The sequence below is a fragment of the Neolamprologus multifasciatus genome, chromosome 14 (assembly GCF_963576455.1).
Source record: "Neolamprologus multifasciatus chromosome 14, fNeoMul1.2, whole genome shotgun sequence".
NCBI lineage: Eukaryota > Metazoa > Chordata > Actinopteri > Cichliformes > Cichlidae > Neolamprologus > Neolamprologus multifasciatus.
The window spans coordinates 20,261,717-20,285,978 of record NC_140452.1 but is presented as its reverse complement, the minus strand read 5'-3'; the positions used below and the strand labels follow the sequence as shown (position 1 = coordinate 20,285,978).

Here is a 24,262-nt window from a genome sequence, read left to right as displayed (position 1 = left end):
CCAAGCTCAAAAGTAATTAGACAAACTAATCACTTTAAACATAAGGATTATTTTTAATAATTGGATGAAAATCCTTTGCAATGACTGGCTGAAGTCTAGAACCCATGAACGTCTCCAAATACTGTATTTTTTTCCCTTGAGGAGCTCTGCCAGCTACATTCAGTTGCTGCTTTCCTACCTTCAGTTTTGTATTTAACAACATAACAGCATGCTCTGTGGGGTTTAGATCAGGTGACTGACTTGTTCATTGAAAAATATTCAATTTTTTTGCCTTGAGTGGCTTTTTCAGTATGCTTTGGGTCTTTATCCATGTGCCTTGTGAGATTCTGTCCTAATATTTTTGCAGCATTTGACTGAATCTGAGCAAGAAGTATATTCCTGCACACTTCCCAATTTATTCTGCTGCTTCTTCCAGCAGTGACATCATCAGTAAACACTAGTGACTTATTTCCACTGACAGCCATACATGCCCGTGCCGTAAAATTGCTTCCATCATGTTTGACAGATGATGTGGTATGCTTCAGATCACAAGCTCGTTCTCTCCTTCTCCATACTTTTCACTTCCCATCATGCTGGTACAAGTTCATCTCGGTTTCATCTGTCCAAAGAGTTTTTTCTGACAAAGCCTGATCTGGTCTTCCTGCCCTTCAGTGTAACCAGTCGGTGCATTATGTTGTAAACCCTCTGTGTTTCCTGAAGGCCTCTCTTGATTCTAAATGGTAAAATGATGGACTGCTACTTATAAAGTGCCTTTTACTCACTTTTACCACTCGCAGTGCTAAAAGAATGAAACCTCAAGTCTCATTCTCCATATTGCACACACTGTCTGCTGTATCTAAGCACTTTTACCCAACATTCACAATCCAACGGGTGCGCCAGGTGCAACTTCTAAAGATACTAAGCAGGAGCTAAGAACTGACTCACTAACCTTCCAATTTGTAGATGACCCCGTTTACCATATCAGCCAATCCAGAGCTGGATAGTGGCACCTCTGCCTCCTTGTTCTTAACTGATTTGTTACCAAATAGAAGTTTCCAGATCCTATTTTTAGTCCTCACCTGAGAACTACAGCTCTTTCTCAGTCATATTCTGTTTATTTTTGAGCCTCTGAAAATAGTGGACTGTATATAAAAATGTTTATAATTCTTAAATATTATACAGTTAATTTGTTGAATCACTAGAATAAAGCTAAAAGTCTGCACTTGATTAAAATGTACCTAACTGCAAATCAATCTCTGTCCTACAGTCTGATATATATTCTCCCAGTAAAGCTTACATCTGAAACCAAACTTGCTAAGATACAAACAATACCACCTTTCCACCTTCACGAGGTCAACCCGATCCCAGGAATATTATAAAATGGCCAATTTATAAACATTAGGATGAATGTCTACATTAGGAGTGCATCAGTTACAGCCACTAAACAATTCCCCCTTCAGTCCGGGGATTCCATTTGTTTATGGAGAGTATTTACTGTATGCTACCCCCTCCAGCACTAAGTCAATAAATGCAATTGTAAGCAAAGTTTAGATGTCATCTTTGCGCTGCAAACAAGTAGCAGGTAAACAATATTTGGTGACACATACTTGTTTTTGACATAATAATGACATAGTTTATATTCTGGCTGGCTGCCGCTCTCTGTTGTCACCGTCCACGTAGCCTATTACCTTTTCTATTACTCAGCTGATTGATTCTCAAACTCTGTGTCTAAACAGGAAAATATGAACTTTACATAAGCTGTGGAGGGGAATTAATTAAATCCCAATCATTTTCACAGTCACAGTGGCTGCTCTCTAAAGCAGTTTGACTGACAAGACTTATTTTGGGTTTATAAATCTTCTGTACCACGGTGCACACAGGAGATGGAGGGTGAGGTTGATGTGAAGTGTTTTATTTATTTATTTATTTTTTTATAGGATTGCTTCCTCCATTCATTCGCATTCACAGATATGGGACAAGAAATTTAAACAGAAGAATAAACTTGTGAAATTGAATTCTGTATTACCTAGACAATTTTTTTTGTTTGTTATCAAGGCCAGACACGCCCAGAGAGCAGGACACAGCGAGAGACACTCAGAGGGAAAGACACAGAGCGAGAGAGAGAGGATGCAGGATGCGTGTTTTTGGCAGAAAGAAAAGAGGTGAAATTATACGGACAGACGGCAACTATTATCTATCACTCTTTATTCAAGCGATCTGCACAAAAAGCAGACGATATTTGGAATAAGAAAGGGAAATTTACGAAATTATGTTTGCGCAGCTGGGAAGTCGGGCGTTACATTTCATCTGCGCTTTAGTGGCACATTCAGTCACGGCGCATTTTATCGTTTGACAGCATTGGGAGGAATAATTAGAGGCATGGAGCATGTCGAGCCCAGAACCCCAACTGGCCAAGAACAAATGGCAGAGAGCACGTCAGTGTCTGGGTAAGAAAAGGGATTAACTAGTGAATAACAGCATCGGCCATGCCTCAGAAGTTAAACCTCACACCCATCATCACCCTTCCATACAAACCTGACAATTAGCTCTTTAACACATATGGATGGAGAATGGGAAGGAAAGCTTTGGATTGCTGTAAGTGTATTTGCCTGTATTGGATCAGAGTGTGGAAACGCAGCCAGTTTGTTTTATCACTGATGGTGGTTTATGACAGAAATTACACATCTTACTTCCTCGAGGCAGACAGACAGGCAGGTAGATAAGCAGGCCAAGATGTTACAGCTGTATGTATGTATGAGGGACGGGGATGTCGGGCGGGTGAGCGTGTTCATGAGTTTATTTATTTGAGTTTTATCATTCATGTGCGTGCAACTGTGCGCTTGTGTGTGCATGTGTGACAGGCAGGAAGTGCGTTGGCAGCTTTTCAGGCATGGATGCATGACAATGACTACAGTGACAAGAGGGATCACGGGTATGCGGAGGGGAAATGGAACATGAAGAACAAAACAAACAAGCGGAGGGGGTATATGTAGGGGGTGGGGTGGGGGGTTGAACTGATGGCCCCCGTTTTGCACAGAAGGATAATATGTCAGCCGGCACAGTGTGTCAAAGTGTGTGTTTGGATTGTTTTGCGTGGATGAGAGTGTGTGTGTGAGTGTGTGTGGGTGTGTGTAACAAAGAAAAAAGACAGCACGCTTGCATCAAGACTCAAAACAACATCGCAACGTGAAAGTGTGTCAGAGGAGGCGCTGCTAGGCCCAATCTCGTGCTCACCTAACCTTCAAATGACATTAGGCGTCCCGTCAACATGTGATGAGTCACTCCCAACCTGATGTGATTTATTCAATCGTGCAGAGTAGCCTGGTTCGCGGGACACAAATCACCCAGATGGAAGCCATGGAGTGGGGCTGGGGCTCCGGGCTACGTGTGTGTGTCGGCAAATGTGTGCGCCTAAGTGGGTTCGTGCACTTCTTGGTTGTTTTGACCGTCTGCATGCATGCACCGATCAGATTGTAATGTGCACGTGCATGAGCTGTGTGCGTGCGTGCTCCATTACGTGCAAGCTGAAGGAGCTGCATGATGCCGGCCACTCGCGATCCATGAACCACAAAGTCGTCTTTTTCACAGAGAGAAGCCGTGAAAGCCCCGCGGAGCTCTACGGTTTCCCACCCTTTCCATGAATCATGTTTTTCTTTTAATCTCTCCACTCGCTGTGACCCAAGGGCCAAGATTTCTATTAGATCTGACAATTAAGGCTCAGGATATTAACAGCTGGTATTAAGTGGACTTAATGGGGAGTGCGGAAAATAAACTGGCACGGAGAGCTTTATCGCGTAAAGTAAAAGAAACTATTTTTGATACACTCTGAGTGATGCCCATGTGCCTTTTCCACCTCATCACCTGTGTGTCTAATTCACCATCAACTAAAGGGAATTTGTGTTCCTAGATTAAACACTACATTATCCGGGACCAGAGTCTCTGAAATCACAGAGCAACATTAATGCAGTGAGCAGCATGTTTCAGAAGCTATTTTGAGGTGGTAATATCTAAATTGTTATGGCTTTGAACAAAGAGACAAAGATGAACAAAGAAGAAGAAAAAAAACCCCTTGTACATCAGGCAGCATCCCGCGAAGATCATTAGCGCTAATGAATAGTCAATGAATGGCCACTCTTTCACATTTCTAATCTCCAAATAGAACGTACAGGCACATGGACTGTTGCCATTTATAAGTAATGCAGATGAGCAAACAAAGAGCAATAGCTGAGAAGCACGATGGAAACAACTCACGTTGCTTTGATACATTTGAATTGTACATTGCATAGCTGGAAACATCAGGCTGCGTTCACCAGAATGCAGTACAATAATTCTACTTGATGATGATGATAAGGGGGGGAAAGGAGCATCTGTACCACTTCTTCCTTCCCTAATTTCTCACTCTAGATTAATAACCTCAGCTCGAAACAGAATAAACCAAACAAAGTCAAAACAAAGAGTGAAGACAGTCAAATCCTTAAGTAGGCATGACAAACCCTCCCCTCGTGATGGGTAGCTGCGTGAAGACGTTGATGAGCGTCTTGAGATGATGATTCAGGGAAAACAGATTAGGCAGGGGAGCAGTCTGGCAGGTCGTTAGTCAGGGATGTCAGGACCAGATACAAATGAACTGTCAGCAGAGGAGGAAGACAGAAGCAGGGAATGGTTGGACAAAATAAAGAGACAAAAGGAGCTGAATGGAAAGAAAGAGGAGAGGGAGAGAGCAGACGCCAAATGAATGGGAAATTTAAGGATGACTCCGATTTATCGGACTAACCAATTTGTGAGGGAACCGTGTAGTTCCAGAGCAATAATTTAAACAATTAACAACTACAATGGCATTTATTGCTAGTAATCGCATTAAACATTGTTAAAACATGCATAATTAATCTTGTATGGCCTTCTTTAGAAATCCATACATTTACAATCAATTGTAATAACAAGAGCAGACCAAGACTGCATGCAGTACCTCAAACAGAGCTCAAGGTAATTCCTTCACAGTATGCATATAAACGAATCCCAGAATTCACAAAGATATAGCAAAAAATGTCAGATTTGCCAATCTCACTGTGGAAAAGAATAACTTCTTTACATCACTTCTAAGGTTTGCCGAGCTCCTGCTAACAGACAGACATGCAAACCAAAACCCATCATGTGATCCTCTTTGTCGACGTAATGATGAATGTTTGAATTTAAGTGCACAGTGTTTCATTCTGGTATCTTGTATAAATATGACTTCTAAATGAATGCTCGTTCTAAACAGAATCATCCCTCTGCAACATGCATCAGTTTGTGAAACAGAGAGGACTGGGGACATTTGCTTGTCTTTTTCATCTGTTTTTTTTTTATTGGTTTAGAAACTTAGGGAGAAGAACGGTATTAGGTACCCATCCATCCATTATCCAAGCCATTCTGAAGCCAGCCAAGAGACCTCCCCAATGTGTTTTGGGTCTGCCTCTGGGCCTGCTCCCAGATACACATGCCTGAAACACCTAAGAGGTGCACTGTGGAGGCTGGGTGGTGGTAATGAGGAGGGAGTCTGGCTGGAAATTTAGGGCCCTTAATTGTATGTTATGTATTTGAGATGATTGTGCCAGCATGTTAATGTATTTACTGTATAAGATGCACGATAAATTAAAAAAACCTTTAGAAAGATCCTTCAGCGTAAGCACATTTTAACACGGTAACAATAATGTGCTTGAGTCATATAGTTTATTATACTAGCAGAGAGTCCCACCTGGATCAAGTGGCCATGTGAGAGGAGGAAAGGGGGAGGCTATTTAAAAAATGCCCAACTCGATGTTCAGCTCAGAGTCCATTAGCCAGTTAACGTGTCATGTTATTACAACATTTATATAGCGATGCTCCAAACTCATTTGCTTGTTGCCATCTAGTTTCAGCACTGCCTCTGTTGTCTAGACGAGTGGGCAGTGACTTAATACAGCAGGTTACCTCAATTAACCAGGATTTACTTTTTTTGGCAAAAACATCTAGAAATGCAGATTTATTTATCAGGACACAAGACCTCTTTAAAATACTAATACGCAAAGTTGCGTGATTGGCGAGGCCACCACATCATGCACCCTTGTAGAAGCTAATTCCCAATCCGCATTACCCTCAGCAACTGCTTTTCACTTGACACGAAACTGCAAGCCCTCTGATTAACTTTCACTTGCTCCACCGTACAATTATGCACATAACCAAACTGAAAACTCTTGACAGCAATTTAGACAGATTAGATGTTCTTTTGATCAAAAGACATATTAAATGTTCCCATTCGAGAGACACAGTTTTAGATTACGTTCTAGTTTAGCGACACATTTGAACTTTGCTTTCGTTTTTGCATAATTTCAAGTATCATCAGTGGGTGAAACGATCTGCCTGCACAGGATAACTAAAGATCACCAGAATCTAAGGCCATCGCCATAAAAAAGCTGTTGTCAATTCACTCATGGTTGTATGCCTCTGCCAGTGTTATCAGGCCTCAGTTGTTGACTTTTGAACGTTTGGAGATAAAATGTCATTGCGTCATCGTTTTATCATATTTTACATCTGTGTGTAATATTGTCATAATTAAGTTCTTGAGTTATCGCCAAAAATATGATTTGTGACCTTGGTCTTTGAGGCTTGAGTGAATGTTTTTACCAAATTTGATTAAAAAAAAAATCCCTCGAGGTGTTCAAGGGAACAGGATGGATGAAGAGTTCAAAAACATAAAGCTGCCAGTGCAGCATATCAAACACATGCAGTCAGTTTGTCACTTCATAAAAACTGCTCTCAGCTTATGTTTGATTAAAAATGAATGTAATCATCACAAGTTGACCTCTGACCTCGAGGTCAAGGCCACCGGGATTGAAACTTGTCCAAGATTTTTAGTAAATGCACCTATGGTATGACTGCTCAAGTCCTAGCTGACTTCCTTCTTGAGTCATTTCATTTACTGGTTTTTCAAAAAACCTGACCTGCGACCATAACCTTGAGGTCGAGATCACTGAGATTTCAAATCATTTGAGATTTTTAGTAGACGCACAAATGGTTTCAATTTAGAAATACCCCATCAGCTTTTTACGGCTGAGGGTTAACAAAAAGTGGTCCAGATGATGTTTGGATATTATTTTTAGATAATTAGGAGAGTACACACATATACGCTGTGCATTCTCACACCCATGAACATGAACATACCACCTGTACATACATACCAGATATTACTGACTCTACCACAATTATCTTTATCATCTGTCTTGCTTCACGTGTGCCTGTGGTTCAAGAGCTATCACCAAAATACATATTTAGAAGTTATTTCACTTTTAATAAATTAAAGAAGTTATAAATGAAAAGCACTTATCATCTACAGCTCCCTTTGGGGTTTCATGTGCCAACTAGGGATGGACAATCTAGCCAAATGAGCATATGACTGTCTTTTGGAATAAAATCAAAGGATCTGAAATACAGTGTCAATTACATGCCTGGATACACTTCTCTGCATTATGTTTTACTCTGAATTTAACCAGAAAGTTGTTAAAGTAGCGATTTTATTGCCGTGAGACTTTTTTGAGATGTTCTTCCTGGTGAAACCAGTCACATTCTTGCTTCGTCGATGTGGACTTAATGTATTTACTTAGCTGACAGTGAGGGGAAACTCACAGAAACCACAAGGCCTTGCTGATATTGTGATTGCCATGAAAGGATCAAGAATGTGTTCGGCAGATTCTGCAGACTTAAATAATCCAGAGTGAAACAAGCCAGGAATTAAGATGGATAAAACTGATGCACCTTTCCTCAAATATCAGTGAAAAAAGTATGACCTTATTTCTCAGTCTATTCTTTTATATGTCTCATATTGAAATATATGAAAATTTACTCACCAGCCACTTTGTTAGGTACACCTGCATTGAGTGAATTCCAGCACCTTGCTGCATCTACCCCTAAAGAATTAATGCACTTTTAAAGGACAAATGGGGTGAGACTGGGTAGTAGAAAGGTGTACCTAATGAAGTGGATGAATGAATATAATAATAATAATAATATGAACAATTGTGCATCTATCCAACTTATCTTGCAGGTCAGTGTGTCTAAGCTACAGAGATGTTTTGGGTCTTTTCCTTATAATTTAGTTTTCATTTTTTAGTAGTAGACTATTAACCCAATATTACATTTTATTATTTATTGCAGACTAGATATGTGTGATAAAACATGCTGGTAACAAAACTATTTAAAATGAGAAGGCAGAATGAAAAAGTTGCTGGTGTCTTCATCAACCTGAGTTCATGGTATTTAAAAATAATTAAATAAATCAAGCCAGCTACGAGAGCCTGCTGCTGTGATCTAAGACTGTAAACATAAATAATTAATACTGTTGGACTTAAATGGAAACGTCTTTGACCGTGATGTGTAAATAAACCTTTTCATTGCCACGTCCCCACAAGTCGGCTTCGTGAAATGGCAGCATACTTCAAAAAGTACATGAAAAAAACACAGGCATTGAGCGTATTATTGCTATTTTAGAAATGTACTATCACAGTGAGATTGGAAAACAGGCACAATGAAATGAAGTGCGATGGAACATAATGGAAGTTGTTCTCGTCCTCTTTTGTGTTGTTTTTATTTGTATGTGTGTGTGTGACGAACACAATGCGCAATTGGCACGGCTATTAAGAGCACAATAAATAGGATGAATCACTTATTACAACATCTAAGGACACAAACGTCCTTCTGTTTTCTCCACTTACAGCTTCAGCATCACATCTCAGCCTGACAGGTATCATGGTCCTGGGTCCTTGACCCAGTATTTCAAGATTTTTTCTGGACTTGTTATTTATTTCATTAAAGGTATAAGATCGTTTATGTTCTAATTCTTGAGTATTTTATTTTCTAGTGTTACTTTTTCTTGTTTTATTTTTAGTTCTGCTTTCATTTCCAGTCTGTCCTAGTCTCATTTCATTGTTTGTTTACCTTTGGTCTCCCCAGTGATGTCCTGCGTCTTTTTTGGTCTGTCTGCATTCTGTCTACATGGCCGTCTGTGTTCTCTATCTTGTCAAATGCACATATCTTAGCCTGGGTGTTACTTAGTGTTTTATTTTGATAGTCCCATCTTGCATCTGTCAAGTGTCAGTTCTGGTTCCTGTCTCATTTCAGGTAGATTCTATTCAGATGCGTTCCCAGGCGTTTCCACTCTACCCCAATCTCCTCTCTCTGTATTGTGTCACATCCTCCATCGTGGTGTGTATAGCTTATGGTACTCTGGTTAGTTAGTTTGTTAATATTCTGCTTCGTTTACTCTTTTGCCTGCATGATAAAAGCAATGATTTTAAGTTATGTTGTGTCTGCTGAGTCCTGCACTCTCTGTTTTCCACACGCCCCGTTTTATGACACCAGGGGCACGATGCTGACCATTTTAATGATGCTAACTGAAACTATTAACAATGCTGTCACTAAGCAATAGCTGCTTCTTTTTCTTTTCTTTTCTTTTTTTTTTTTTTTAAAGAAAATGGTGGTAATGGTAGTAAGAGGGTGGTTGTGGTCATCATCTTGTATCTGCCATGAATCTGTGCTTTGTTCCACTCTTCAGCAGACCTGCTAGTCTGCAAGTGGATTGCAACAAAGGAAGAAACAGATGACAATGATCTTATTGAGGTGTGGAGGCAAGAGACAAAACAAGCAGGCTGAACAAAGAGAGAAGAGAAAGGAGAGCTACAATAAGAGAAGTGACTATGTCAAAGACTGTGGAGGAAAACATGAAGATGGCAGCAGCCCACTCCTAATGAGTCATAAATCAGCTTGATATGAATAATCTCTACAGCACTATTAGAGCAAAGTGTTTTGAACCTCATTAATTTCTATTATGGAGCAGCTATCTTCTAAGTTTACTGTAGCATCAATTTTTCTCCAAGCCGCTTTCGTTACGATCGTCCTATAACTTTCACGGATCCTTTAACCTTTATGTGACCAAACGCCATTACTTCCTTTTCATTTTTAGCACATGTAACAAAACATGCAAAAGCTTATTTTTAAGCATGCCCAGTGGACATTAAATATTCAAGAAATGCCTCTTAGATATTTCAGTGATAATGATTCAGCTGTTGGCCTGTTACTGCTTCGAAAGCATCTTTGTGAGGAAGCCTTTACTTTAGCTGCCTCCTCAGCTCTTTCTCTGTTTGCTGCTGTCACCTCTTTTAAAGGCAGTGTCACTGTAAACAGTATACAACACCTAGTAATGAAGCAACACAATAATCAAAGTAAGCAACTGTGCACTTCACAGTATGTAATGCAATGGGATTAAATCCATGTGGAAAAAAGTAAGTTCAGCTTTAAAAGCAGCAAGACAACCCATGTGATAGACCGATGACTTGTCGAGAGAGGGACCCCAGATTTTGCCCCCCGAAAATGCCAAATGGAGGGAAGGATGGATGAATCATAGCAAGACTGATCAGAAAAAAACAAAGAAAGACTCTAATGATGATGACTTCCTCATTCATTCAACAGGTCCCGTCTGGCTTTCTACAATTATAATTACAAGACAAATGGCAGCACAAACAACACCAGCAGTTGCAGCAGTATGACTTATAATGATTAGTAATATTTATTTGTTTGGTCCAGAAGTGCACTTCACCCAGTGAGTGAGGCCAGAATAGCAACTGTACTCGGTCTCCAATTTGCAGTCACATTAAACGAGCAGAAAAAGAAACTGCCTGTAAAGCCCTGATTAAATGAAGCTCTACAATTTCTCTGTCAGAGCTCTATCCACTCAATCACTCATTCAAGGCAGGAGCATCAATTAAAGTACTATTTTAATACAACGCTCGAAATCAACATGTTACGCCCACGCCATTTTCCGTCTTCTTACCAGAGAGGTGAAGATGTAAGTGTAGTAGACTGACAGCATTCCCAGCTCTGATGCCTGCAGAGAGAAAAAAAAGACAGGAAGGGCGACAGATGAAAGATTAAAGAGAATGTAAGAAAAGTGCAAGGCACATAGGATTGGTTATTGAACAAAATGATATTAAGTTTGAGGTCAAAGAAACACAAAGAGGTGGGAAAACAAAGCAAAAAGCAGGGATAGTGATAAAACAGGGTAGAGAGGTCAGTGATGCAGTGTAACTCGAACTCTGGTGTGAGCAGACAGATCAACTGCACATCTCGATAACACCGGGCATATTCTTATCTGACAAAGGTTCTCAATAGAGCAGTTAATTTCTGAGGAGCATTAGTATGCCGTTCGACACTCTGTCTTACAATTTGATTAAATCGAGTCAGAGTGAGGAGCAGTTGTGAAGGACAGGGTGAACTTCTGATGGTTTCATTTCATTAAAGCCATCATAAAAGAAAATCATGAAGGAACAGATTTTAGTGCCGCAACGCACATTATCATTAAAACCAATTGAAACCCATAAACCTGTAAATATCAAGTCGTTGACAAAAAAAATGTTTTTAAAAAGTCCCACAGTTCATGTTCCCGTGGTTTGGATTCTCTTAGAGGAACAAGTCACATTAAATCAAACTTGTTATCGGTTATCTCTTTTATCTTATGATGAAACAGATGTTTGATCCGAATGAAAATGAGAATAATATCCATATAGTTTCCACACTGAAATTAGTGTGGAAACTATATGGATATTATTATTATTGTGAAAGTGTGCATCATCAGAAAGACTTTAATAACAGATATTTACCTGTGAGCCAAACAAAATCTTACCCGTGTGTGTGTGAGTATCAGGTGTTCAAACTACAGTAAATAATAAAATACTAAAAACATGAAAGGCGCTAATTATTAGAGCAAAAAAAAAGCCTTTTTATTATTAAACTCCAAATGACTGCTCAAGATGTTTTTGTACAGCTTGTACTTTTGCAAACTTAAGCACGCTATTAATCTAAAAGTACCCTGAGCTTCTCTATGCACAGTAAATTACATGCTTCAGGGGGGTTGTTTGTTAAGGTCTGCCCTGGGGTTACCACGGCAGGTAAGGGTAGCCAATGGTACAAGGCGGCTGAAATGTTCTCTCTTTGCAGAAAATACATAAAAAAACTGAATATTTCAAGCCACTGCCTCTTTTCTGTGGGTGACCACTGCCTTTAATAGCACCAAACAGAAAATGACATTATGACCCAGAACGTTTTGTTTGCTACCCACACTTTATTCAGGATGCACACACCGCCATAGCTAATGGCTGATGAAAAATCCCCTCGGTCTCTTTTGCTACTTTTGAAATAAGCCTTCTTGCGTTTTGTTTTGGGTTTTTCTTTTACTTTTGATCTTGTGGTTGTTCAACCACAGCTTTTGGTCAGAGTGCACAGTTTGCACTGCACTATATATACTGGACAAAGTCTTGTAATAAACAGTTCACAGAATTGGGAGGCCTGACTAAATGAGATTAAACACAAAATGCTGACCTAAACCCGTCTGAATGCTAAAACCTCGGAGAGAGAGAGAGACCTTTGCCTGAAGACAGTTTGAAGTAAGATGTAAACAAACTAATAAGGGGCAATGTCTTGCATGACATAGGCCATTCCTGTCCCTTTAGACAAGCTTGGCGCTCTTATGATTATCTGAGACTCGTGAATATTCCAGTGCAGAGCTTTGATATGTTTGGCAACCGCACACTTCATATGAGGTTTGATTGCCAACTTTCTACCACCCTGCCACAGGACCGTCTTTTGACAGGCAGAGACAGACAGCGTGACGCAGAAAGAAGACCGGCTATGCGAGAGCCAGGGAGATGGATGAACAAGACCACATGGCGAGGGTGGTGTGAAGAAATAAAGTGAAATCATCTTCACTGCATTTGGGTGCAGAGAAAACACAGAGAGAACAGAGAGTGGTGAGAAGAAAGACCAACTCCATATTCAAACTGAAGAGACAGATGGAGAACACACAGAGAGAAAGACACAGTCCACTGTGGACTCCTGCTGCTCTGTGGTCGACGGTTGCTATGGTGACTAGATGACCACTGAAAGACAACCTGAAAACTTTACTTAGACTGAAAACTACTGTGACATATATGTGTGTGTGTGTGTATATATATATATATATATATATATGTATGTATATATCTATATCTATATCTATCTATATATATATATATAGATATATATATATATATATAAAAACAGGGAACAATTAAAATAATGAAAAAACAAGAGAATCATCTTCTTCTCCATCCCTCTCCCAACCCTCTTCTGCCCCCACTCATTGTCATCTCCACTCTAGCTATCCATCTATTGTCTTCAAGAAATAATGAGGTGTGTATTAATTACTAAGAGACCATATGCTGCTGCCACACACCCTCGCTTCTTCAGCTCCAACCTGCACCGATCCCATTATTACTTTTTACAGCATAAATGTCCAAACAGGAGCAGCTGTATCAGTAGAAGGATTACATTGCCGTAAAAACAGATTTTTCTTTCTTTTGCGATATTTGCCAAAATATAACTAATTAGACAAAAATTACAAGATTAAATCTTGTAGATTAATTATTAAGATTAAATCTGCAAATATACACCTTCTGTATTTTTCATATGAAAGAAACTATATTGTGGTGGGGCTTGCTAATTTCTTGTTTTTGATTTATGTATGTTTTGTTTTGTTTTGCTTTACTTTTGTTTCATATGTTGTTTGTTTAATTTAAGACTTAAAATGTTTTTTTTTAAATGAATGAGAGGTAAAACTTGAGGGGGTAGGGACAAATAAGTAAATACTTCTGCCTACTCCTTTTCAAACAAATAATGGAATAATATTTTGTAATGATTGTGAAGGCTCATGTTTGAAATGTTTGAAATAAAAATGAACTGAACTGAACTGAACTGAAATACAAAATGCAGTTTTTAAATTATGATTTTTTTTTATTAAGGGATAAAAATAACCAAACCAACCAGGCCCAGGTTGAAAAAGTGATTGCCCTCCCCAGACATGAATTAACGGTGATTAACCACATTTTTAGTTGATTTGACTTTCACTGGCCACGACCAAGCCCTGATTACCACTACCCTTCCTAAATCAAGAAATCACTTTAATAGAACCTGTCTGAGAACATGAAGTAGGCTAAAAGTTCTCAAAAATCAACACATGCAATTCACAAAACAATGTCACTGACATCTGTCAGTCTGGAACAGGGCAACAATGCCATTTCCATGGATCTGGGACTCCAGAGAACCCCAGCAAGATCCATTATCCACAAATGGAGAAAACTTTCAGGGGAGGCCTGGTCTACCAAAACCATCCAAATGCAATTAGATTCGATTAGAATTCGGGATTCAACAATAAGAAGCGCAAAAACAGCATCCGTAGCAGAGCTCCACCAAACTGCTGACTGAAAAGAACACAAAGGCTTGTTTTGGGGATCCCCCATCTGGTGGATATTCTGGACTGATGAGACAAAAGCTGAACATTTTTGGAAGGTCCTGTTACATCTGGCTTAACACTAACAGCATGTCATAAAAAGAACATCACACCAACACTCAAACATGGTGGAAGTAATGTGTTGGTCAATTATTGCTGTAATTGATGGAACCATGAATTCTGCTCTGCACCAGGAAAGCCTGAAGGGGTTTGTGAAGCTAAATGCCACTTGAATGGCTAAAATAAAAAAACAAAAAAAACAAAACAAAATTAAATAACATTTTGGAGTGGCCTAGTCAACATCCAGACTTAAATCAGATTGAGATGGTTTGGCGTGACCTTACACAGGCCGGTCAAAATTCCTCCACAGTGATGTCAAAGACTCATCGCCACTTATTACAAATGCTTGACTGCAGTTCTTGCTGCCACAGCTAAATATTAGGTCAAGGGAGCAAAATCATTTTTACACAAGGCCATGTGGTATGGACAGACTTTTTGCCTTAATAAATGAAATCATCATTAAGAAACAGGATTTTGCATTTACTCAGGTTATCTTTGCAAAATGTAAAAGCAAAATATTTGAAAACATCTGAAACATCTAATTGTGACAAATATGCAAAAAAGAAAAAAGAAAGAAAAGAAATCAGAAAGGGGGAAAATACTTTTTCACAGCACTGCACATTAAAGTAAACGCGTCTAAGGTCGTATTAATGTTCCAAAGCATTAATTACTGGTATGTGCCATTAGCAAAGAAACCACGCAAAGGTCACACTGATATGCTTCTGACAGAAACTGCACTCACTGATGTTGTCAGTCGTTTTTTCTCTGTTTATGTAAACGAGGAGGAACCAGTAGCTAATAAATTCACTTCATGTGATACACTGTCTTAAAGAAAAAACACTTTAAATGAAATGTATGTAAGGTACAAAAGTGGAGAAAAGGCCTTTGTCTTATGAGTCTGTTCTTAAATTAACCTGCAAAACATTTGGTGAAATCTCACTTCTCGACACTCAGTCATTGGGATACGACTGGATTTTATGCACTCCTTCATGTGCAGTAATTTGAAAGGACATGCTTGTTTGGCAATATCGCTTCCGTTCATTTCCTTTTTAATTTAGGCTTAGATTTTGAGCATAACTCTGTCTTTGAAAACCTGTGCTCACTTAAACACAAATTCTTATCATCCATCTTGCAATTCAACACTAAAAGACTTAAAACTTTTCCAACTTTCTCCAAATACTGGAAAAAGTTGAACAGTTATCCTTGAACAATTGTTGCCACCGGCGTTCTTCCCTCGCTTTCACTTTTTGAGATTTATATGAATGTGGAGTAGTATTAATCCCAGACCGCAGGCACGGAATAAAGACAGCGTTATCAGTGCATACAGATCACGGCTATCGTGTGTCCCATACTAACCCGCTCCAAAATGATATGTGACATTGTGGCACTGGCATCGACTATTATGGTGGGAGTCTTGTCATCTCGAATCTCCTTTAGGAGTGGGGTTGGGTCCTGGCTGTCATCAAGCATGCGCACAGACAGAGTCTCCTTGGAGATGAGGAACTGCCTGAGGAGCTGCTCCAGGTTTAATAAGCCTGCCGGTAAGACACACATGGAAAAAAGAAAGAAAGAAAGAAAAGAAAAACATGAGAGACAGAGAATTACTCATATTGAAGGAAAGAATCTCCCAAGGAAATGGTACTTTAAATGCATTTTTAAAATTAGGATAGCCAAAAAGTTAAGGAAAGTCAACAACATTTAGAAAGTTTGATCCTGCAATGCAGCATGAGCCGAAATATTCAGTGTCCTTATACAGTCGTGTGAAAAAAAAGTTTTCACAGGACTGCAGAGTCCTGTGAAAACTTGAATACACTCCCTGATTCAGTAGTTTGTAGAACCACCTTTACCATCAATTATTTGAAGAAGATACTTTCTGTGTGACTTTATCAGTCTCGCTCATGGTTGTGGAGAATTATTTCCTTAAACGAGGTTAGTCTTTATGCAAGGCTGCCACAGCATGTCAGTGGGGCTGAGGTTAGGACTTTGACTGGGTCACTGTAACACCTTGATTCTTTTCACTTTCACCCATTCTGTTGTAGATTTGCTGCTGCGCTCAAAATAATTCTCCTTCATGACCCAGTTTGGGCCAAGCTTTAGCTGTTGCATGATGCATGACTGCAAGCTGCCCGAGACCTGTACTATGAAGCAGTATTTTCTCATATCCAGGTAATGTCAGACTGGCCCTGGGTTTTCTGTACTACAAAAACAAAACTCTCATCATGGTAAGTTATGCTGGTAACGTAACCGGCTCAAGAGCAGATCCCTAATCAGGTTCCAGATCAGGGATCATCAGGTATGAAATCACCATCTACTGAGCCTCCAGTTCTCCATAAAAGCATTACCATTCCCGGGTGTTTGCATGAATAGTAGGAAGCTCTTTCAATCTAAAATCTTGCTGTTTGATACTTTGATTTTTCCAGTTGGAAAAATGTTATTCTTATGAAATAAGCAGTAATATATTATCCTACATTAGGACCTCTGTTTGTACTTTATTTCAAATGTATATGCAGACTAAGGCTGCAATTGAAATCTGCTTTTATATTTATTCTTAATTGGATTAAACACAACCAAGGTTGCTAAGTAACAACAAAAACTTAAACTGTCTAACATTAATTAAATACTCATTTTCAATATATGTATATATATTTCTTAATGATAGAGTTATGATATTGATAAGTCTCCTAACTTACACAGTTGGTATTAATGTAGCAGCTCTTTTTCAGTTTCACTGATTGAAGTGTTTGAAACACACACACATTCGCACAAAACTTTTAATACTAAATTACTGTACAGTCCTTTTCTTCTCACACACGCACCGCTGATTTGTTTGAAGCAGCTATGTTATTTCCAGTCTGTGTTATGTCTTTAACCTATTCATTTTTTCCCCTTTTTCCTCCTTTGTAAAATATGCTGCTCTAATGTCAGTCTACACTGATCCATAATTGCCATTGATGAAATGCTGCCATCACCACCCTCTTCACGTGAATGTGCAAACCTTGTGGAAACCATGGGTTTAACTTAGCAAGCTGATAATCAGCTCCGTGCAAGCGATTATCCTGATTGCTAATGTTAGGTTAAGTGAATCAAAGTAACGGGAAGACTGAATGGGATTTGTACTGTGGCTGCAAAACAATTCCAAGTCGTCACCCCTCTGCTACTGTGCTTGACACTTGGTTGCCGATGTGCATTAGGACCCCCATTGGTCTCATCTGTCAAATACACATTATTCTAGAAGTCTTGGGATTTGACCAGAAGCAACTTTCTTTGTAACATTTGAGACAGAAAATGCCCTGTCTTCTAAACAAGTCATACTTGTTCTTTTTCTAATTGTACAATGTGAATTTTAATATTCGAGGCATGCAGAGTCTGAGATGTAGCTCTTGGATTTTTTGCAGTTTTTCTTAACATTTCATGGTCTGGCAACTTCAGCTTTTATAGAGGTGCTCACACTGGCTGATGATCAATTAATCAATTGCATTTGAATGGCAGCCCACGGCTGCTACTTACCTCCTTAATTCCTGGAAGTTTGTACTTAATTCTTCTCAGGACTTTACTCAAACGAGTATTATTTTTGTTCAGATCAAGTACACCGATCATCTTTAACGGCGGCTATCAGGTAGCTATCAAACTGAAAGCAATGAACTTCTCTCATACTCTATCCCTTGGTAATAGACCATTTGACTCCAGTTGGTTGAGTGGGATTTGCCCTAATTAAAGCATAGCCGACTTAATCATAACACTCCCGGCAGTATTTTACGAGTCACTTTGCATCCATATATTAGCAGACCCAGAGAGGATATGGGCTAATTTTCCATATAGTTGTCTTGGGAAACTTGGAGTTCAGTAAGATGAGGATAAATACAGCCTCAGTAAATCCGAAGGGCTTGGTTTGTGGTGGCACAGTTTGGCATTTTCGTGACACTGAAGTTCAGTATTTTGGTAGCAGGCACAGAGTGCACAGGTGTGAAGAGAGACACAAACAGGTGGAATATTCACACGTGGATGAAGCAGCAAAGTGAGTTGTAGAAATGTTGATGAACCATGTGTAAAATCATATCTGCTTTTTTGAGCAATGCCACACCGCTGGTACTTCAGAGGTTGATGAACAAAGATAAGATGAAAACTTGGACGAGCAACAAAACTGTGCCCGAAATACAAAGAAGATATTTTAACGAATCATTCCCCTGCCAGTGTATCCCTTTAATTTGACATTAAAAATTAATGTGTACTGCAGTTGAAGCGTCATTGTCAATAAATCTGTCCACATCTATATTAATATGAGTGATTCTAAAACTCCACAGATGCTTTGTACAGCAAAGCAAGCTTATCCTTCAGTTTATTGAATCTCCGCAGCAATGTCACGCCAGCAGGACGTGCATAAATCTACCGCATCTAAAATTTGACTAGCGCCACACCAGATTTCAGCAGCATTACACATAGCCATCCCAGCATAGACCTTCATTAAATCACCTGAAAATGATGCCAGGCTGCTATAAAAATCACACTTAAAAAAAAAAGAACTCCTGCAAAGGCAACCTGTTGTGATATAATGTCACAGTGTGTCTTATATAGTAAACTTCAAACTGAAATAGTATTGGAGCAATGCTGGTAGATGAATGACTTTATCATTTTTGATTGTCACATTTGTCTGACTCTGAATGCAGACTGTAAGGTTTGTTGTAAAGATGGACCGATCCGATATTACGTATCGGCAGTGTTGGGACTAACGCGTTATTAAGTAACGCGTTACAGTAACTACGTTATTATTGTGGTAACGAGCACGGTAACTAGTTATTATGCCAAAATCAGGAACGCGTTAGTCGTTACTGGGATTTAGATAGGATCGTTACTCGTTACTTCGTGTGGTGGCTATCGCGGAGCTTCCACAGATTCAATAACATTAGCAAGTGGTGGAGGCAGCAGGTGGAGGAGGGAAAGGGGACGCAGAAGGAAAAGAGACCCGAGGCGGCCGCCGGTCCAAGTGTGAACTGAACTTCAGGTAAGAAGTTATGACCTGCAGTCTATCTGGGTCAGATATAAACCAAGTTTAGGTGGAGTTTATTTTCGTTATTCTGACTTTTTCCGTACTGCGTACTAGCTAGCATGACGGAGTTTCTATACAGCTGGGTGGGTGCTATGAAGTTAATGATGTTGAACTTTATTTTGTTCATAAGTTATTAGAGTTGCCAACCGTCCCGTCTGGTATTCAGAGAAAATATTACGCGTTTCTTATTGAGGTGAAAAGGAACAGTTTGTCCCGTAATTCAGCTACAATGAAAAAGACACAAAGCTGGAGTTATTCTGTGTCTTTGCTGCACAGCTGCCTCTTCTTCTTTCATTCTCTCCCCTCCCTCTCCCGTTTCTACTTCAATCATGAAAACTGATCAATGATCAGCTGATCGGCTTTTCTCTCTTGTTTGTTTATCGCCCACTTTGCGCCAGAAACAGGAAACCAGCCGATGTCGCGTTAAGCAACAGCAGCACGTTTAAGCTTGATCAGCTGTTGTTAGCATTTATTTAATATTAATTTCTAGTATCAGCTGATGTTTGCTGGAGCCACAGCTGTAAAAAAGCTGCTGGTCATGATGTCGGTTTGGTTATCTGGTGAGAGGGAAACATGAAGATGAAACCAGGAGACGTCCTTACTGAATCATCAGAGCTGAACAGGTGATGGAGAAACAGGTTTACCTTTTAGGTGACATAAATGAGTTGAAGGGAAGTTATGAACTGTTTCTGAGAGACAGATAACCCCAGGATCCTTTTTAGGTAGCTGACAGCTGGTAACTGTGCAGGTGCGGATCTAGCAAAGTTTTGCCAGGGGGGCCAGGTAGGGCATTAAAAGGGAGAGGGGGGCACAAAGAAATACTTTTCTTTCTTATTCTCATTTAAAATGTCTAGCTTTTAAAAAATAATTATCTGAATCTTACAACAAAGGATTGATAGATTGATGCATATATACCATCAAAACAGTGAACATCACTGTCACAACAGCGTTTGTTTTCATTCAAAGGCTTTATGATTTTTCCTATAATGGCGGCCAGTCTCTAGTCAAAATGCCCGAGCCGATTTTTTGTCCCAGTCCAGCCCTGTATGCAGCTCATCTGCAGTCTGGTGTTACCTACATCTTCCTATTCAGAAGGCAGAATTTCTGAGTTCTGAGTACAATCAAAGCACCACGACTGCAGTTTTTGTGTTGAATGTAAAAAGCGCACATGACGCTGTGACGTAGGCTAGAATCATGGCAGCAGTCAATGACGGTCCAGGCGTGGGATTTCTCTCGTGGAAATATGTATTATCTTTTCCTTTCTATTGGTAGGTGGCACAGTGCACTTGTGGCAAGTAAGCAAGCTAGAAGACTGGCAAAGTTATGGAAGCAACACATTAACAAGAGAATTCTGAGTAAAACCAAAGTTACTTTCCCTAGTAACTAGTTACTTTGAAAGTAACGAGTAACTTGAAGTAACTGAGTTACTTTTGATAGAAGTAACTAGTAATGTAACTAAGTTACTATTTTAAAGTAACTTACCCAACACTGCGTATCGGTATCGGTCCAATACTGGCCTAAATAATTGGATCGGATATCGGAAAGAAATAAAAAATGTAATCCGATCCATTAAATATCACAAAAGCACCTCACAAAACTTGCGACATGGTGTAACTCAGCTCATAACCTTAGCACGTTGGAGGAGTATGGGTCACGTGATAGAGCGGCTGTGGCGTGCAAGACCTGTGGGAGGTCTGGTTGAGCATTTGGAGCCTCGCTACCAAACCAGCATTTAATCTCAGAGAAATGTATCCCAGAGAAGTAAAGCAAGTGTGTAAGTTCATCTTTGAATGTTTGTAAATCATTCTCACTTTAAGCTTAATAACTGATATATGGAGCGACTGCCTCTTCTCTCCCCCTCCCTCTCCTGCTGCTCCTTCAATCATGAAACTGATTAATGATCAGCTGATCAGCTTTTCTGTCGCGAGTCCGTCTCTCTTGTTTATTTATCGCCCACTTTGCCCCAGAAAGAGGAAACCAGCAGATAAACAACAGTGTTTAAACTTGATAAGCTGTTGTTAGAATTTATTTAATATTACTTTCTACACCAGGATCCTTTTCTATGTAGCTGACGGCTGGTAACTGTGCAGGGGTGGATCTAGCAAAGTTTTGCCAGGGGGGCCGATAGGGCATTAACAGGAAAAGGGGGGGGCACAAAGACATACTTTTCTTTCTAATTGTCTTGTCTATCTTTTAATAAATAATTATCTGAATCTTTTCATCTGATGTAAAATGTATAGATGTCCATTATTGTATATAGGAACTATTAAGTCAAATTGATAACTTAGTAAGCTATAGTACTTTTTCCTTTGGGAAAATACCATCTGTGCAGTCTGCAATTCTGTTGAGGGAAGATGTTGAATCTATTTAATTATTGTAGAAAAATAACTAATTGCTGTGCACTTTTTTTAAACACATGCATTAAATTAAAGTTGATTACGTCAATTAAGCATTATGAGGCGGAGGGCAGGGGGTGGTTCCCTATTTTTTTTTCTTTTTGCTGGGAGTTGGCAACCCTATTAGTTAGGTTGTTTAATATTTCTGCTAAGTACTCTTTAACATACCAGAATAGGGAGGATGGTGTAGGTTTAAGTTTATTAGATTGATCAGTTTTGCTGAACTATGAAATATTTTGGGTGCAGTGTATTTTTTGCATACAGGTATAACAGAATAGCTTTAGTTTAGTTTAGGTTTTTTTTAACTTGAGTATGAACATTTATGAGTATGAAGATTTATGATATCGGTATCTGACATTAAAAAGTGATATCGTGCCATCTCTAGTTTGTTGGGCTGTTATCATTACATTTTCCTTTGACTGGCACAGCTGTTTCATTGCAGTGACATCAGCCACATTACTGGCTAAGAAAACATTTATTAATGACACACTCTCTGATTATACCTGATTTCACCAAGGCCTTTCTATGTTGCTCTGCTGCACCTGCTATGGGCAACCACAGTCTGTGCACCCAAGAAAACCCAAGAAAACCAAAGACACTGACATTAAAGTTACACTGGTGCTCCATTCATATCTTGGTAGATCTCATCATATTTATGTAACATGTCATGAGAAGAGTTTGAAAGGAAGCATATGACTTTGTAGGAAATGACCTGCATTAGCATAGCCTCCACCTGCAGTGTTAAGTATAGAGTAATAGTAAATTCGCAATTCAGACTTTTAGCAGATATTTAATATGATTTATTTCCAAGGCAACAGCTAAGCAGTTCCTGTCACATTTAGGCAGCTTTGGTGCTGCAATTTTAGGTTATCAAGCTCATTCCTCCAGCTTCTCCTGCACATTCTGCACATTAACACAAGCTGCAGAACTGTTCCAGGCATCGTTATCATGCGCTGAGCTTTCGACGTCCGCCTGTTTTTATGGCGCTATATCAGCCAGCGTGACTGGGTTCCTGCACCTGGTGACCTGCATGTGTGCACTTGTAAGACATCACCCTCGGCTGCTGCAAGCCAGATCAGCTTCCTGCGTGGTACCACGCAGAATATCTTTGATGAGTTTGAAAGCAGGTTTAGCTTAAGTGCATTCTTTGTCTCCCTCCTGCAGCCTCTCACGTATCTCACAAGGCTTTCAGTATGATTTCATGATGAGTTCATGACATTAGACGCTACAGTGAACTAGACGTTGCTTGCTAAACACAAATACAGTGACACACAGGAGACTGTTCTCCTTAGTGTTTTGGCTGAAGAAGATTTGAAGGGAATCAGAGTCTTTTTCTTTTTACTTGGCTGCTTTACACAACCATGTTGTTCCCTCAGTGTTTGTTCTGGTGAACCAGTTTCAATCAAATGAAAAACATGCAGCTGAATGAAAATTTTGCTCCTGTGTAGTTAGACTTGGATAGATTCCTGTACAGAAAAAACAAGTTCTGTGAGACTATAAGTGTGTGTGTGTATTCTGTAAATTATCCTCTCCTCTTCCTGAAGACTCGGTGTGTGCACTTATAGTTTTTTGACTTATCTTCTCTTACTCACAACACAGTTTGAACCCACAGAATTGGTTATACACTTCATAAATCCTACTACAGTTTCTTTTAAGCAGGGACTCATGTCAGCAATAGACATACAATTCATTTACTTTCTGTTGTGAGTTACACAGACGTTTTTCCTTTGAGGAAATAAAATGTGCGCTTATACATCGTTAGTGCTTATAATGGCCTCAAATTCACCTCAACATTGTAATGGAAGAATCTTTCCTATTGCTGCTTCCTCGTATTAAGAGTGTTCAAATGTTCAACCACAAAATGCCTTTTATTCTGAAGCTAACAGACATTGTAACTTTTCCAAAATGTTGTCCAATTACCTGCAATAAAATCTCAAAGACTTAACAGTCTTGAGTTTAAACTTTTGCTTGCAACCACAGGTTTACTAAAGGTTGGTGTCCAATCTAGAAACTATTTTATGCATTTCCAGTAAAATATACTTGCTCATCCAAGAAATCTGACACTGGAACAACATGAAATAATCACTGCACCTTAAATACTGTCACATCTGGCACCAAGATGTTAGTAACAGATTCTTTAGCTTGCTTGCTAAAGTTAAGTCTACTTGCCTTCTTTTCATAGCACATCTCTGTGACAGGTGTTCCCAAGGTAAACCAGTGTGTAAAAACGTGATTCACCAGGCGAGACCAGCTTCCTCCATCGCTCTGTGGTCCAGTTCTGATGCTCACGTGACTATTGTTAGCATGTTCGACAGTGGACAGGGGTCAACACGGGCACCCTGACTTTTCTGCGGCTATGCAGCTCCAAACTTTGATGCACTGTCTAGTCCAACACCTTTTCATTAGAACCAAGATTAGCCTTTTTGTCAATTTGGGCTACATTAGCTCGTATGT

General features: G+C 39.5%; 1 protein-coding gene across 4 annotated transcripts in view; it reads right to left on the bottom strand.

Moving 5' to 3' along the window:
- grik4 (glutamate receptor, ionotropic, kainate 4) overlaps positions 1–24,262 on the bottom strand; it is a 347,454-nt gene that overhangs the window by 75,167 nt on the left and 248,025 nt on the right. For all 4 annotated transcript variants that reach the window (XM_085184287.1, XM_085184286.1, XM_085184288.1 and 1 more), the window contains 2 exons: positions 15,725–15,903; positions 10,820–10,873 (listed from right to left, as the gene is read on the bottom strand). In XM_085184287.1, the coding sequence (XP_085040413.1) occupies positions 10,820–10,873; positions 15,725–15,903 (233 nt within the window). The remainder of the gene's footprint in view (positions 1–10,819; positions 10,874–15,724; positions 15,904–24,262) is intronic.